This window comes from Geotrypetes seraphini, chromosome 1, assembly GCF_902459505.1.
Source record: "Geotrypetes seraphini chromosome 1, aGeoSer1.1, whole genome shotgun sequence".
Classification (NCBI taxonomy): Eukaryota; Metazoa; Chordata; class Amphibia; order Gymnophiona; family Dermophiidae; genus Geotrypetes; species Geotrypetes seraphini.
In genome coordinates, this window is record NC_047084.1 from 288858138 (window position 1) to 288874402 (window position 16265).

The 16265-nt window shown below is 45.8% G+C and overlaps 1 protein-coding gene across 1 annotated transcript in view; it reads right to left on the reverse strand.

The window, feature by feature from the left end:
* LOC117367354 (shootin-1-like) overlaps positions 1–15484 on the reverse strand; it is a 77454-nt gene extending 61970 nt beyond the window's left edge. Inside the window, exons 1-5 of the mRNA XM_033959795.1 lie at positions 15460–15484; positions 13513–13571; positions 8678–8735; positions 3201–3295; positions 1238–1436 (exon numbers count right to left, since the gene is read on the reverse strand). Coding sequence (XP_033815686.1) covers positions 1238–1436; positions 3201–3295; positions 8678–8735; positions 13513–13571; positions 15460–15484 — 436 coding nt within the window. The remainder of the gene's footprint in view (positions 1–1237; positions 1437–3200; positions 3296–8677; positions 8736–13512; positions 13572–15459) is intronic.
* Positions 15485–16265: the final 781 nt, after the last annotated feature.

Here is a 16265-nt window from a genome sequence, read left to right on the forward strand (position 1 = left end):
AACCCTACTATTCAAGAAATCCATGAACACTAACTAACATCGTATGAAACATTTCAATCCTCTGAAGCAACCCGCTCTACTCTGTAGCACCTCTGGACATGTCCAGAAATCCTCTTCTGTAATCCGCCTTGAACCGTAAGGTAATGGCGGAATAAAAATCACTAATGTAATGTAATGTCGTATTAGATTTCTTTATACTCAACATTCCCTGCTTTATGAGAGAAGTTCATTCTTGTCATGGCATCCACAAAACAACAAACACTCTAACGCAGGGGTCTCCAACCTGCGGCCCAAGAGCCGCATGCGACCCCGTGAAGTATTTTGTGCGGCCCCGGTGGAGGGTGATGTAGTGTTTTCCTCTGCTGCCCCCCGGTGTTTACCATCTTGCCGGCTCCCTCCTCTGTCTTGCTGCAGCATTTGCGTATTTATGCAGCCCCAGAAACATTTTTTTCGGCCAATGCGGCCCAGGGAAGCCAAAAGGTTGGACACCCCTGCTCTAACGCATTTGGAGACATTAACCTCTCGAATTGCTTTTACAACACTAGGTTTACTGTACATCCTTCACTGGGCTTTATTGTAATCCTGCCTGTCTGCTACTAGGATGTCAGTGCTGTCAGCTGCAGAGAAAATTGTCACTTACCAAAAACACCACAACCACTCGAAACGCAAATGCTCTAGTTATAAGAACCTTCTTTATAGCAAATTAATTGGTTCCCATCTCACTAGTTACAATGAAGGAGGACTGGGAACATAGAAAATTGGATCACTTGTTCAAAGTCTACATTGGGAGATACGGAGATAAACTAAAGCCGGTACTGGGCAGACTTGCACGGTCTGTGTCTGTATATGGCTGTTTGGTGGAGGATGGGCTGGGGAGGGCTTCAATGGCTGGGAGGGTGTAGATGGGCTGGAGTAAGTCTTAACAGAGATTTCGGCAGTTGGAACCCAAGCACAGTACAGGGTAAAGCTTTGGATTCTTGCCCAGAAATAGCTAAGAAGAAAAAATGGACCATTTGGGTCTTTATCTGCCGTCATCTACTATTAACTATTAACTATTAACTCTAGACTTCAGTCTCTAAGGAACTAAGAGTGTCAACATTGTTTTGTTTGTTTCATTTTTCCATTTTTCTTTGTTTCATTTTATTTTACTTACATAGATCATATTTGTGCATGTAAAACTGAACTTATTTGCATAAAGATTGGGTTTTTTTTTCAATAAAACGGCATTGACGCATACCTCTATTGCCCATCTGCTCCTGTGGAGAGGTGTCCATCCATCTGTCCCGCTCACTTCTAGAGCTCTGCTGAGTCTCATGTACAGGATCAGAGGGGGTATCATTTTCCCAGAGCACATCCAGAATGTCCTCAGGTGCCTCGTTTAACATGGGTAGAACATGCATGCTGAACCGTTTCAGCTGTTTGTTCTCCTTCTTCATCTAAAAATATAACGCACATCAACAGTAATGAAGAATAGACCTATTCAGAAGTGTTTGATAACTTTGTTTCAGAAGTTTCTATGTATTTTCTCAAAGAAAACTAAGTTATTACGAACTACTACTAAACATTTAGGGCTTGATTCTATAAATGGTGCCTAACTGTGCCTAAATTTTGTACGGTTGTCAGTCAACCACTAGGCATCCTCTATAGAATCGGTGGTATAGTAAGAGGGAGGTCTGCCCTATGCCCTCCTTCTCTTCACCCCCTTCCCATTCCATCCACTGCTGCGCGCACACACCTACACCCCTTCTATGTACCTTTCAAACTTTGGTGCAAACAGCAAGGAACTTGCTCCCTGCGTCGGCTTCGGCGCTTTCTACGATGTCATTTCCGGGAGGAAGTGACGTCTGTGAGAGCTCTGAAGCCGACAAGGGCAGCAAGTTTTTCGCTGCTCGTGCCAATGTTACAAAGGTAAGGGGAAGGGGCACGGGCAAGCACATGGGGCGGGGGGGGGGGGGGGGGGAAGAAGGCCGCCCTGGGCACCGGTCACCCTCACTATATACCACTATATAGAATCATGCCTAGTGGCACCTAAGTGGATTTAGGCATCACTAGGCATGCTAGAGATAGGCACTGGTATATTAGGCCAGGTGTTCAAGTAGGCATCATTAAGCATTAGAGGGCACCTCGACTTAGGCATTGCTAGGCACAAGTTGGATATCCACATACAACTCTAACTCTGAATTAAAATAATCTTTTTAAATCGGTTTTTGATGACATGGTCAATTACCATTTCAGAGAAAACAGGAGATCCCTCCTTCCTGAATCGTGGAAGGCAAAAGAAACAAACAAAGAAGGTGCTCGATCACCTTTATTAGATAATATAGCACTGACTCGACGTGATCGTGTTTCGGCCTAAAAAGGCCTGCCTCAGGAGTCTGATTTTGTACAATGAGGAGAACAAGATATTTTAGGGAGTTCTATGAGCATCAGGAGCAGCGCAGAGCATTCAGCATGCCGGCCTGTGCTAAAAGCTGCTATCGTGGTTTTGTAAAAGGGGGGGGGGGCGGGGAAAATTTACTTTGAAATATCCATGTCACACTTCTTGTGTCCCTAGGTAAATCACACAACTCTCCATTGCCCAAGAAACAACCTCCCCCCCCCCTCAGATTATGAACGTCCTATGGATAGAGAAAGTGCCAGCATATAACGTATACTGTATATATCTAGTAGTACTATAGAAATGTCCACTGAGAATGCTGATCATTTAACCCTAATCTCGGTAGGAGTCGCTCATGAGGTACTTTGTCAAATGCCTTTTGAAAATCAATATACACAATATCGACTGGCTCCCCTTTATTATCATGCATATCATGTCACACATGTATAAATAGCACCTATTCTTGAATCATCTCTTATGCTTAAATACCAAGTTGCATATGTCACTATGCTGTTTGATTATAAGATATAATTGCTATTTAGCAGCACATAGATATATACATTATGCATTCTGTAGCTTATTTCATTGCTGACCTTTTCTACCTGTCCTTGTGTCTCCACAATCATAGCTTTTCCTGAAGGACAAATTTGGTCGGCCTCTGTACAGCATATACAAATGTATTCATAGATCTACCAGTCATTGATTTTACAAAAAGCATTTATGTGGTCAGTGCCAATGACAACCAGATATATGTCTTTGAATACAGGGCCACTTGTTTCCAAATGGTCTCAGAAGTGAATTTTGATATCATAGTTTATTTTACCTGAGCTGCATAAACTTCTGCTTGTTGTCGACATGTTTTCTCAAGTTCAAACTCCGTTTCCAGTTTAGAGAACTCTGAAAGCAGCCTTTCTGAAACTGTTATATATATAAACACAAACAAGGGCTTAAGAAGTCTTTGGATTTGTAGATATAGGGATAGATATTTAGCCAGTGAGGGTGACTGTTTTTTAGCCGTCTACTGGGAAACATGGGTGTAGACTGGGCAAAGCACAGGTGGACCATGCAAATACTCGTAGGCACATAAATTTTATAGTATTCTATAATTTACACATGTTCTGGATAACATCTAGGCACCACTGAAAAGTTCTCAGCCCAACCAAGAAGAGAATGATGTGGAGCCATGAAACTTACAAGTTATTCCACACTTTTCTTGATATTTCATTTCATATCATTGAAACAAAAAGTGTTAAGAAAAGTATGGAATAACTTCTAAGTTTCATGGCTCCACATCATTCTTTTCTTGGTTGGGCTGAGAATTTTTCAGTGGCCCCTCATATTGTGATGTCATAATGCCTCATGGCACCAGTGCCTAAGAGCCAACCTCTGGTGATGTCACAATGGCTTGGTTTCTCTGTAGATGTGCCCATTTGCTAGATGCATTTGCCTCACTGAAATGAAGTGTCAAGAAAAGTGGGGAATAGCTTGTAAGTTTCATGGCTCCACATCATTCTCTTCTTGGTTGGGCTGAGAACTTTTCAGACTCGTACAAGTCAGGACTGATGTAAGTAGGCACTTACTTTCCTTGGAAAAATAGACTGTAAATAGGCACCTGCTTATTCTCTTAAGTTAGGCGCTCTGTTGTAGAATTACCCTCATGATTTAGAAGGATGTAGGGTGGGGCACCACTACAGGAATGCCTCCTCATTCTTGGTGCCTTGAGAAGCCACATAGATCACGTACTGCAAAAAGTAGCCCTGAGCTGAATTAAGAGTTGATGAGAATAGCAGAACTAGGAGCGAAAAAGGAAGCCAGAACGCAGTAGCTGATCCATGAGATAAACCAAACCACGAAACACAGATAGTTTGAAGGCAATGCTCTTTGCCCCCCCCAAAAAAAATCCCCCTCTCTCTATCTTTTAGTGCTACTGCCACACTCTTTATTTGGGCTGATGTAGCATAATGAGCCCACTTGGTTCATCTCTACTGACTCCCATGGGATGTAATGGGGACCATTTCTTGTATTTTTTTTTTTGTGTGTGAAAATTTAGGGAGATGTTCCTCTCCATTCCAGAGCTGTGAAAAGGGCAATTTGTAGAAAATGTTTCACCCCCACCCCCACCCCCACCCCACCCCGATGCCTCTTCTTTTTTTTTTTTTAAATTCTTTATTGATTTTCCAAATGTCAATAGTGCAAGACACAAATCTATAACATATAGGTAAATAAAAGCATATTTAACTTATAAATAAACATAAGCAACCATTTTATCCCCCCCACCCAATGCTTAATGAAATAAACACAGAGACATAGATTTTCCCAATAACCTTACCTTGTTCAGATTAATAATATCCTCCCACCCTCCTCCCATCCACCCCAGGTGTAAATACTCAAAAGTCATAATTAGGACAGAAATACCCCCCCCCCCCCCCCCACACACACACTCACACACATGTGTACGCAAATAAACAAAAATTGACTCATAATCAAAGACCTATACCTCTTCATTAAAATAATTTATTTTTTTCTGGTGGCCATAGGGCTTGAGGAGAAGAGCAAAATACCAGCCAGGCCCCACCCTTGAATCTGCCCAGCTAGCACAGAAGTCTTTACTAAACCTAAACAATTTTCCATCCTTTTGTCTATAGTTTTCTATCATCTGTCTCTACTTATGCCTGTTTTTTGCTTATGTTTCCTCCCAGCTTTCACATTCTTTTATAAATTCTTTTCCAATCTCCTCTCATTTCTCTGTCTTCTAGGTGTATGTTTATTCATAGCCTGCACCTCTATCTTCTCTCATTTCACTTTCTTCTTGTCTCAGGGCTAGATGCACTAAACCTTCCGATTGGGTACCGATGGTTGCTAAACCAGTTTGACTGTTTTTGCGATCAAAGGAGTTTGCTGACCCGATTCTCAAAATGGCTCACTGCGTAGTTTTCCATACATTTTCCAATTCAGGCATGCAAATGACCTCATTACTATTAAAATGAAGTCATAAATATTAAAACCAGCCATCCAATCAATGGTCTAACATTGCATGCCATAATCGGATCAGTAATACTGACCCGACAACTCCCCCAGAACAAAAGCAGAGGTAGGAAGGATGTACACTCCCTAATGCCTCGGCACATTTTATTACATCTGGGACCCCCCCCCCCCGCCTTCCCCCCACCCCACTCCCCTGAAGATCAAGACCCCACCCCCAAAGTCCCATTATCATTCTAGGTGCCACATTTTGGATCACCTATAACACCCTGCATCTGAAGACTACGACCCCAAGATACAAAACATTACAGTGCAGGAAATCTGTATTAGCAGAAAGTCAAAACAAGCAGTGTTGGAACTTCATTACCTGCTAGAAATACTCCCTAGCTTAAATTGGACAAGAAGGTTGTATTCTGACTGGGAAGTTAGGGGCTCATAATCAAAAGAAAAAAAAACGTCTAAAAAGTGGCCTAAATGGCTACTTGGACGATCAAAAAGTCTGATCGTCCAAGTACCCATAATCAAAGCTGGTTTTAGATGTATCTAAAACCAGCTTAGGCCTTTCCCCTGCCTCTAAACGCACAGAGAGAAAAGAGGCGTTGTTAGAGGAGGGAAAAGGGCGGGAGGTGGGCCGACCTAGATCTAAGTGTCCAGCAGGTATAACCAAAACTTTAGGCAGGTTGCCTAGTCGGCACTTATATGTTTTGACTTAGACCAAGTCAAAACAGGTATAAGTGCCGAAAAGGGGCTGCTGAGCTGATCATGGCTGGCGCGATCAGTTCAGCGGCTCGGGAACCTACCCCCCCCCCACCGCAACCATCGTGGCAGGAGAGATGCCTCATTCCCATGCCGCGATGCGATGCCCAATCTCTCCTGCTGCGGGTTGTGGCAGTTCGAGTAGAGGAGTGATCGCTTCGCGGCAGGGGAGATGGCCAATCTCTCCTGCCGCGATACATCACCCCCCCACACATACACTATTGTGGCAGGAGGGAGCCCAAGCCCTCCTGCCCCGCGATCTCCAATCCCCGCCCCCGAGTCCGATGGGGCCAGGAGGGAGCCCAAGCCCTCCTGGCCATGTGACCCCCACCCCCTACAAGATCGGGAAGGAGGGAGCCCAAGCCCTCCTGCCCCGCGTCCATCCCCCCCCCCGAACTCCTGATTACATTTGGGGTAGGAAGGAGCCCAAGTCCTCCTGCCCCGCGATCTCCAATCCCCCCGAGTCCGATGGGGCCAGGAGGGAACCCAAGCCCTCCTGGCCATGCAACCCCACCCCCTACAAGATCGGGCAGGAGGGAGCCCAACCCCTCCTGCCCAGGTGGACCCCCTACCCCCCACCCCCACTAAAATATGGTCAGGAGGGATCCCAGGCCCTCCTGCCCTCGAATCGCCCCCCCCACGACCGCCCCCCCTCTGAACCCCTGATCGCCCCCCCCCGCTGACCCGCAACACCACCGCTGACCCCAATGAATCCCCTACCCCCAATCCCACCCTCCATACCTTGTCAACGTTGGCCGGCCGGCCGGCCGGATGCCAAGCCCGCCCGTCCGGCAGGCCAGCCGGCTCCGGAATGGGGTCAGATTGGCCCAGGCGGTTTAAACCCCGCCCACAGGAGGAGCCTAAGGCTCCCAGGCCTATTCTGGTTGGCCCAGGTGCCTCAGGCTCCATCTGTGGGTGGGGTTTAAACTGCCTGGGCCAATCCGGCCCCATTCCGGAGCCAGCTGGCCTGCCGGCCATCCGGCCAACGTTGAAAAGGTATGGAGGGGGGGTTTTGGGGTAGGGGGGTCATAGGGTCAGCGGGGGGGTCGTGGGTTGGCGGGGGGCGATCGGAGGTTCGGAAGGGGGGGGCGGTCATGGGGGAGGGGCGATTCGAGGACAGGAGGGCCTGGGATCCCTCCTGCCCGTATTTTAGTGGGGGTGGGGGGTAGGGGGTCCACCTGGGCAGGAGGGGTTGGGCTCCCTCCTGGCCCCAGCAGACTCGGGAGGGGGATTGGAGATCGCAAGGCAGGAGGGCTTGGGCTCCCTCCTGCCCCGAATGTAATCGGGAGTTCGGGGGGGCCGCGGGGCAGGAGGGCTTGGGCTGCCTCCTGCCTTGAACGTAATTGGGGGTTCAGGGATGGGCCACAGGTCAGGAGGGCTTGGACTCCCTTCTGGCCCCATTGGATTCGGCGGGGGGGAGGGTTGGGGATCACGGGGCAAGAGGGCTTGGGCTCCCTCTTGCCCTGATCTTCATTGGGGGTTCGTGGGTGCTGCGGGGCAAGAGGACTTGGATTCCTTCTTGCCCCGATGTCTTCAGGGAGGTTGGGGGTGCCGCGGGGGGAAGAGGGCTTGGACTCCCTCTTGCCCCGATGTCGTGGGGTGGGGGGTGGATTCTGTAACCGGTGTTGTTTTTGACAGACACCGGTTACAGAATCCAGCTTTTAGGCGAAGGACTGGCTCCTCCTTCGCTTAAAAGCTCTTGTTTTGGACGTTTGGGGCTTAGGCTTTTTTTTGGTTGATTATAGGGTATAAGTTTAGACGTAGTGGTGGTCTGGGCGTTTAAACAGCTGAACGTAGAGGCAGGCCATTATTTTTTAAAAAACCTCCTTTTGGACGTTTTTTTGATCATGGACATTTTCCCTGTTTCTACTTTCAACGTTTAAGGCCTTAGGCCAAAAGGGGACTTAGACGACTTTTTTGATTATGCCCCTCTTACTGTCTAAGAAGTGAGTTGTAAAGTACTCTCCTGACAGGCTAACATCCCGTCCATATTTTAGAGTCAGACCAGCCAAGAGCTATGGTCAGCAACTGAATCCTGATAAGATGACACATTCAAGTCCATAAGCTAATGTCTATGCTATGGAGAGTCAGCCCATTGAGAGCAGGAACATTATTGCCTAGATAAAAAAACAGTGACTGGGAAGCTTAAGCTATATTGTCTGTGCTATATCTGACCATCTGAGAGAGGAAACTTTACAGCCCAGAAAGAAATATAGTCTGGTATTAAGGTTTTTTTTTGTGTGTGTGAGTTCAATATTTTTATTGTTATATAGAACAAAACAGAAGAACATTACAAGTATTAAGTTTTGAGAGCTATAAATTAGCTGTGAAAATTATAGATTAGAACAAAGCTCATGGTGAAACATCCACCTAATTTTGTAAATAAAGCATGTAAATAGCACTCAAGTATCGTGCCTCATCTGTGGAAAAGGGAAGGCTTTGTTGTTCTGGACCCAGAGAGCTGACTTAGAGGGACTGGCCTGTGACAAGGACATACAAAGCAACAAATTATTAGAATTAGACAAGTGCTAATCTATTGGTACAGTCACAGTGGAGACTTACATTGCTCAATCTCCAATAGCTTCTGGTAGGCTTCATCCCTTTCCTGAAGAACCTCTTGCTGAAAGAATAAAAAAAGGTTGCTAGTATTGTGTATAGTAGATATAATTAGCATATATTTAATTTATTCATGACTTTCTATACCGCTGAGACTAACAAGTAGGACAAAGTGGTTTACACAACTAATACAATAAAGAGGGAAAAGAAATACAGTTCAACAGGAGAATAAAGTCAGTTAGCATAAAAGACCTCTAGCATTCAATCAGTGCAGAGCAGTGCAAGACTGATTCAATCATGTTCCTAGGAAAACACCTTGAAATATACAGCAATGCTTTACAAATGAATAAGAAAACACAGGGGCCCTTTCACAGAATGAAAGATTAGGTTCTTACATTTGCTAATCTTCTTTCTTGTAAATAGGAATTATCAGTCTTGATCAATGGGTATTTACCCTCCTTTACTGTGAAGTCTGTAGAGAGCCTAATTTACATATTCTTCTGCTCCATCTCCTCCTCTCATTCGATATCATTTTGAGATGTGTAACAAGGTGAAATGAAACTTGTGTACAATCTGTATCAACAATTCAGAAGATAATCAGTTTGCAATTATTTTACACTACTGTAATAAAATCTCTCTCCCATGGGAGACTGTTTTTTGTTCCTGATATGGGCCAAAGAAATTGCCAGATGAAACCATCTTAAAATGATTGCCTTTGAAGATGACTGTCCCCTGTCGTGTTGCATGAAGAGATGATCCGACAGGTGAAACTCGTTCATCATCTCTAAGTAGCGAAGAACAACTCTTTGGACTTCCAGACATTTCAGGATCTTGTCTTCCTTCTTTGCCCCAGAGATCAAAAAGGATGGGAGATGCACTTCCTGGTTTACGTGAAAACTAGAAACAACCTTCGGTAAGAAGGAAGGTACTGTTTGAAGCAAGATACCAGTCTTCAAAATCCTGAGGGGTTCCCTCCAGAACAGAGCCTGCAATTCTGACACCCTTCCAGCTGAGATCACTGCCACTAAAAACACCATCTTGACAAGTCCAAGAGTGAGGCCTCCTCCAAGGGCTCATACAGAGCCTGAGTTAGTGCCCACAGGATGAGATTAAGATTCTAGGACAGAAAGAATTGGTACATGGGATGGCAAAGATGCAATGCTCCCTTTAAAAACCTGGGCACATCTGGATAAGAAGCCAAGGTTCATTGTATGGTCTGCCCTCTAAAGCAGGAAAGACCAGCTATCTGAACCTTGAGTAAACACACTGCAAAGCCTTTATCGAGCCCTTCCTGAAGAAAGACTAAGACCGTGGCAATTGAAGCCTTGGTCAGATCTGTGTGTCTCTGACTGCACCAGCTCTGGAAATACTTCCAAGCCTTTGTATAGGCTGCTAAAGCGGACTGCTTCTTAGATCTTAGCAGGGTAAATAGCCTTTGTGCACTAAGGCTTCATGCTCAAGAGCCAAACTATAAGACCAAAGTGGTCTGGATCCTCAAGGGCAATGGGGCCTTGCGAGAGGAGTCTCGAATGCCAGGGAAAACTGAGCCCCCTTGCCCCTCTGCAGATGCACTAGGTCTATGTACCACAGCAATCTTGACCAGTCCGGGACAACCAAAACTACTGGCCCCATGTGGGATTGTATCCTTCAGAAAGCTCTTCCTATTTTTGGCCACGGGAGCAACACATACTCTTCTTGACGCCAGGGCTGAACCAGAACATCCAGGCTGTCCTTTATCTTCGACTGAAGAACTGAGTAGCCTTCTTGTTGCTGGCTGAAGCTATGAGATCGAACGTCAGTTGCCCCCAGTGCTGTAGAATGCTGTTGAAGGCCTCTTGGGATACAATGTCTGACGACTCAGAAAATCCACTTGCACATTGTCCACGCCTGTTACTTATACGACTGAGAGAGCCAATAGATGGGCCTCAGCCCATTGGAACAGTATTTGAGCCTCCAGTCTTAGCGGAGCACTCCTGGTGCCTCCATGCTGGTTGATGTAGGCTACAGCTGTGGCATTGTCCAAGAAGACTGCCTTGCCTTCCAAGATGCTCTCCAGTGCCTGAAGGGCTAGCCTCAGCTCTTAGCTTCATGTGGTTGATTGGCCAACCCCTCTGCAAGTCTGACCACCAGCCCTGCAACAGGCACCCCTGGTAATGGGCTCCCCATCTGAAGAGACTGGCATCTGTAATCAAGATCTCCCACATGGATATGCGCAGAAGCATTTTCCAGGATAGGGATCATGGCTCTAGCCACCAGTCCAGACTGTGCAGAGCTGTGTTTGTCAAGGCAGCTCTTAGTCCAGTGCATCTGATAGTGGGGAACACCGGCAGAGCAGTGCCTCCTGTAGAGGGTATAAATGTGCTCTCGCCCAGGTTATTACATCTATCGTTGTTACTATGGACCCCCAGCAACTGAAGATAATGCCATGCCATTGGATCTGGCCTGTCCTTTAGTGCCAGAATCTGATGCCTGAGCTTCGCTCTCCACACTTCTGGAAGAAAGACCCTGTTCTGATCATTATCAAACAGTATTCCCAGGTATTCCAAGGACTATGTCAGAATCAAGTGATCTTGTTGAAGTTTTTCACCCAGCCTAGGCTCTGCAGACCACCGCTGCTTTTTCCTCTGCCTTGAACGGTGCCTTTATTAGCCAATCATCCAGGTAAGGGTATCCCCTCCTTGTAGAGATGTGCTGCTAACATGACCATTATCATGGTGAAGGTGCATGATGCTGTAGCTAATTCAAATGAAAGAGCAGAGAACTGGAAATGATGGTTTAGTACATGGAACCTCAAGAACTTTCTGGATGACAGGAAGATGGAAAGATGCAGATAAGCCTTCGTCAGATCTAGAGATGCAAGGAATTCCCCCAGTGACACCGATGCAATGAATGATCAGACTGTTTCCATGTGAAAAGGGGGATCTTGAGAGCTTCGTTGACTTCAGATCCAGGATTGGTCTCCATTCATCTGAGTCTCTTTTGGACATGATAAAGTATATTATCTGCCCAAGTCCCATTCGTATTCCAGTACATCCTCTATGGCTGCCAGATCAATGCCTCTGTAATGTCACTAGAACTCTGGATGCTTTGTCCGGTTTCCCCGCAGGAGAGTTGAAGAGATCCAGAAGGGGGTCAAAAGAATTCTAGCTTGTACCCCTCCTGAATGACATCCAGCACCCAACAGTCTGAAGAGATCTGCATCCACACATGCGAAAACTCCTCCTGCCTTTCCCATCCAAGGAAGGGGGCTATAGGCATAGCATCATTGCTGATTTGGGGGGGCTGAAGTGGAATGGGATCTGGACACCTGGGGGTGCCTGGCGCTCCTGAACTTTTGTCCTAGGCCTTGAAATGTCCTCTGGGATGTTTTGGAAAGTTTTGATTATCATTGAAAAAAGTCCAAATGTAAACCCAACAATACCATACCTCCCAAAATTCCCCCTAAACCTCTAGCACACAGCAGCCAAAATGCTACTCTAAACATCCAGAAAGTCAGCTTCAAAAATCGGCACTTGGACGCCCCAATGAGTAGGATGTCTAAGTGCTGACTTATGATGGTTTTTGGACGTCTTTATTTTTTGATTATGAGCCCCATATCCTTTGGAACCCACTTCTTTTGTGACCTTTAGGTCTTTTCTTTCCCCTCCAGGAGGCCTCAAGTTTTGCCTCTGTCTATCCACCAGGAGCCCTAAATATAAGCTGTGTACTGGCTTGGTTTATTTTTTTTTTCTATTTTTCTATTTAATACACTGGCCACTTCAATATTTGTTGCGTAAGATCTTGGCAAACTAATGTGAATCTAATAGGCAATGTTCAACCATAACTACAAAAGTTAATCAGCTGGATCTTTAATGTGGCCTTGCCCACATATAGCAATAGACGTAGCCACAAGATAATGCACAAATCAAAAGTGTAATTTGTAAACCCAAAGTGGATTGATTTCAAACATCCATAATCAGCCACAATTTAAGGTCCACCAAACATACTCCATATGGCTGATGATCCCTTCTCACATTTTACACTGTCTTGGGAGCTAAGAACATACATCTAATGAGACAAGCAAATCTCTCAAACATTTTCCTCTAGAAAGCACCATTTCAGAAAGCTAGAACTGGCAGCACGCATCTGTGGTTTCAGTTTTGGTGTACTGCGGATGCTGATGGATTTTGTGTCCACATATGAGGCGTTGTAACATATAATGTTATAGCTGTTCACAATGGTGTAGTAAGGGGAGAGGGGCGGTTCATCCCAGGCGCTGTCTTGGTGGGGGCACCAGAATCCCACCTCCAATCTGCCCCTCCACCTGCTCCTTCTCACACTACCTCTATCTCTTCACCGGCACGAGCAACAAATCCAAACTACTGCTCGCACCTGCATCAGCTCTTCCTCTGATGTCACTTCCGGGTCCCATGCCTAGGAAGTGATGTCAGAGGGAGAGCTGACGCGGGCAGAGTTGGTAATGCTGCTCTCATGCACGACAAGGAGGGGTGGAGAAGAGAGCAGGGGAGGGGCTATGCCACTGGCTGTTCACCTCTGGATCTCTGAGGCTTTTTTCCCTCCATTCCATATGCTGTATAAACAGTACCATCTATTCAAATTTTTCCCCTAAATTCTCTCACATTTTCTACTGATAACTGCTGATATTTTTAGCCACTCCTCACCATCCCTCTTAATTTTGCTGAAAGAGGAACCACCCCCGTGACTTTTGGCACCAAATGAATAATAAGAACTGTTCAAGAGGGACAAAATTATTCATTCCAGTTTCTACATTGTGAGACTTCCGCATTACAACAGGATGTGAGACTATTATGGAATTAATAATTTAGAAAAGACTACTTTACCACGACCACTTCTTCTTCTGTCGGGTCTGAGGAACCACTGCCACCACATTCTAGAATGGCTACAAGAGGAACACACAAAAAGAAGTTACATGGGCACAAAACTTTAAATGGATCCTCTACCAGCAAAATACATTGTCAGAGGTTTGCCATAGACATGAAATGGAAACAACCAATTCTGATGCTGTGTGCTGCTGCTCTAAGCAAGTTACTGCTGTGAGAGGAGCAGAAAAAAAAGTGAGTTCAGATAGGAGCAGATTGAGTTAAAGAGTATTGGAGCATTTCATTCATCTCTATATCCAAAGTGCAATATCAGGCAACCATGAAATCCAGGTTACACTGAGTGTAAACAGTGGCGTAGTAAGGGGGGGGGGGAGGTGCAGCTAGAGTTACCATAGGGCTCCAGAAAAAAGAAGATGGACGAGACATCCGGGTTTTACTTCTACTACAAGCAATGGAAGTAACGAGGACAGATAGAGACATCTGGACTTTACTTCTATTGAAAGCAATGGTGACTCCTCTCACCTTGGGTTCTGCATCCCCAAACCTCTATGTCATGTCTGTCTGTCCAAGTTAGATTGTAAGCTCTTCCAAGCAGGGACCATCTATAAATGTCAAAATGTGTATGCCTTTCAGCGCTATATAAGTGATAAGTAGTAGTAGCAATGGAAGTAAAACTTGGATGTCTCAATCCGTCCTCTTTTTTCTGGAACCTTATGGTAACCCTAGGTGCAGGGCGTGTGGACCACCTGGAGCGCTGAGTTGGTGGGGGGCATTGGCTCCTCTCCGCCGCACCCTGCCACCCTCGCACCATCCCTCCCCCACCCTATACCTATGTATATCTTTGCTAGTGCAAGCAACTTCTGCCTGTTGCTTGCATCAGCCTGGTTCTCTCTGAATCACTTCCAGTTCACGGGGCCAGGAAGTGACATCAGAGGGAAATTCAATGCTAGCGCGATGAGCATGCTGCCGAAGCCACTCGTGCTGGCAAAGATTTAGAGGTATGTGGGGTATTACTTGTATTGTGTTGTTTGTATTAAGTGTTGCTTTATTATTTGTACATTGTGTATTTTAAATATGCCCTAGATTGTAAGCCGCCTTGAAGGTTTTTCCGAGGGCGGGATAGAAAATACACTTGGAGAGCACAAATGTGGAATGGGGGGGGGCGTGAAAGAAGCAGGGGGGGCGCAGAAGGCACATTTTAATATAAAACTTACAATTTAGCACTACTCTTCAGATTTACTCTAAAGCGAGGGTGCACATTCTTTTCTTGTAGCTCACTGACAAAGTTTATGCTTACAAGCACAAATTATTCTAGTAGGACTATGTCTGCATCATCCATGAAGCACTAATCATCCAATTAGCCCACTATAGCAGTATACCACCTTAGGAACACAGCTGCTAGAGGAGCATTAGCTATCTTGGCATTCAGCCCACAGCGGTGAGCGGAGTCTGAGCTGCTCACAGCCATGGGCTGAACTGAGCCTGGATATTCAATGCTAGGGCATGCATGGCTCTCAGCATTGAATATCTGGGTTTCCACCGTCACCCGGAAGTTAACGTGTGGTGGACACCTGGAATGCATTTCCAGAGGACGTAATAGGGCAGAGTACAGCACTGGTGTTTAAGAAAGGATTGGACAATTTCCTGCTGGAAAAGGAGATAGAAGGGTATAAATAGAGGATTACTGCACAGGTCCTGGAACTGTTGGGCTGCCGCGTGAGCGAACTGCTGGGCACGATGGACCTCAGGTTTGACCCAGCGGAGGCATTACTTGTGTTTTTATGTTCTTATGCTGCCCAATTCAGGGATAAATTTTTCGATTTGATCCACCCTATTAAATCGATTGTTTTTATTTAATTCGCTTTTCCATGTCCAATTGGGTGGTGGGGTTTTTTTTTTCCAAAACATCCTGGCAGGCTTATTTTGTAGCCTCTTCACCTATCTCACCTCCCTTTGCCTTCTCCAACCCCATGCCAGCGCTATGGTATAAACAAAATAAACAAAAATACTTTCCTCTCTCTGTTAGGTCCTAACTCACGCTCGCTAACACACTCTCCGGCAGGATACACATTTCAAATCTGACATATTGTAATCACAAAATAGAATATAAAATTATTTTTTTCTATCCTTTGTTGTCTGTACATTTTATTATTCAAATCATGTTGGTCCCAGGCTCTGGTTTCTTCTTCTGTTAACTCGCTCACCAGGGTCTCCTGCCCATTTGATGTTTTCTTCTTTCTCTGTGCTTACCATCTGTCTTCCATCTCTGTACCTTTCCTTCCACTGCCATAAACATTTCTTTCCCACTGTCTCTCTGCCTTGTTCCCTGGGTCAAACCTCTCTATTCTCCTCAATGCAGCATTTCTCCTTTCCTCCCCTCCATTATCATGTGCAACATTTCTTTCTCTCTCCCCATGCACCATCTCTCCCTGCCCTCCACCCTATGTCTAACATTTCTCCCTCTCTCTTCTCTATGCATGTCTCCCTCCCCTCCACCATATACAGGATTTCTCTCTCTTATCCCTTTCTACCTCTTTGTTTCATCTCTCCCTTCCTCTCCTCCACCCCAATTCTTCCTCTCCCTTTTCTCCCCCATGTGCAGCATCTTTCCTCCCCTCCCATTCCCCTTTGTAGCAGCTTTTCAACCCTCCTACCCTCCCATCCCCCTGTGCAGCAGTTTTCCATCCCTCCCTCCCATCCACCTGTGCAGCAATACCCCACTGATCCACCCACCATGAGATCTGATATACCTC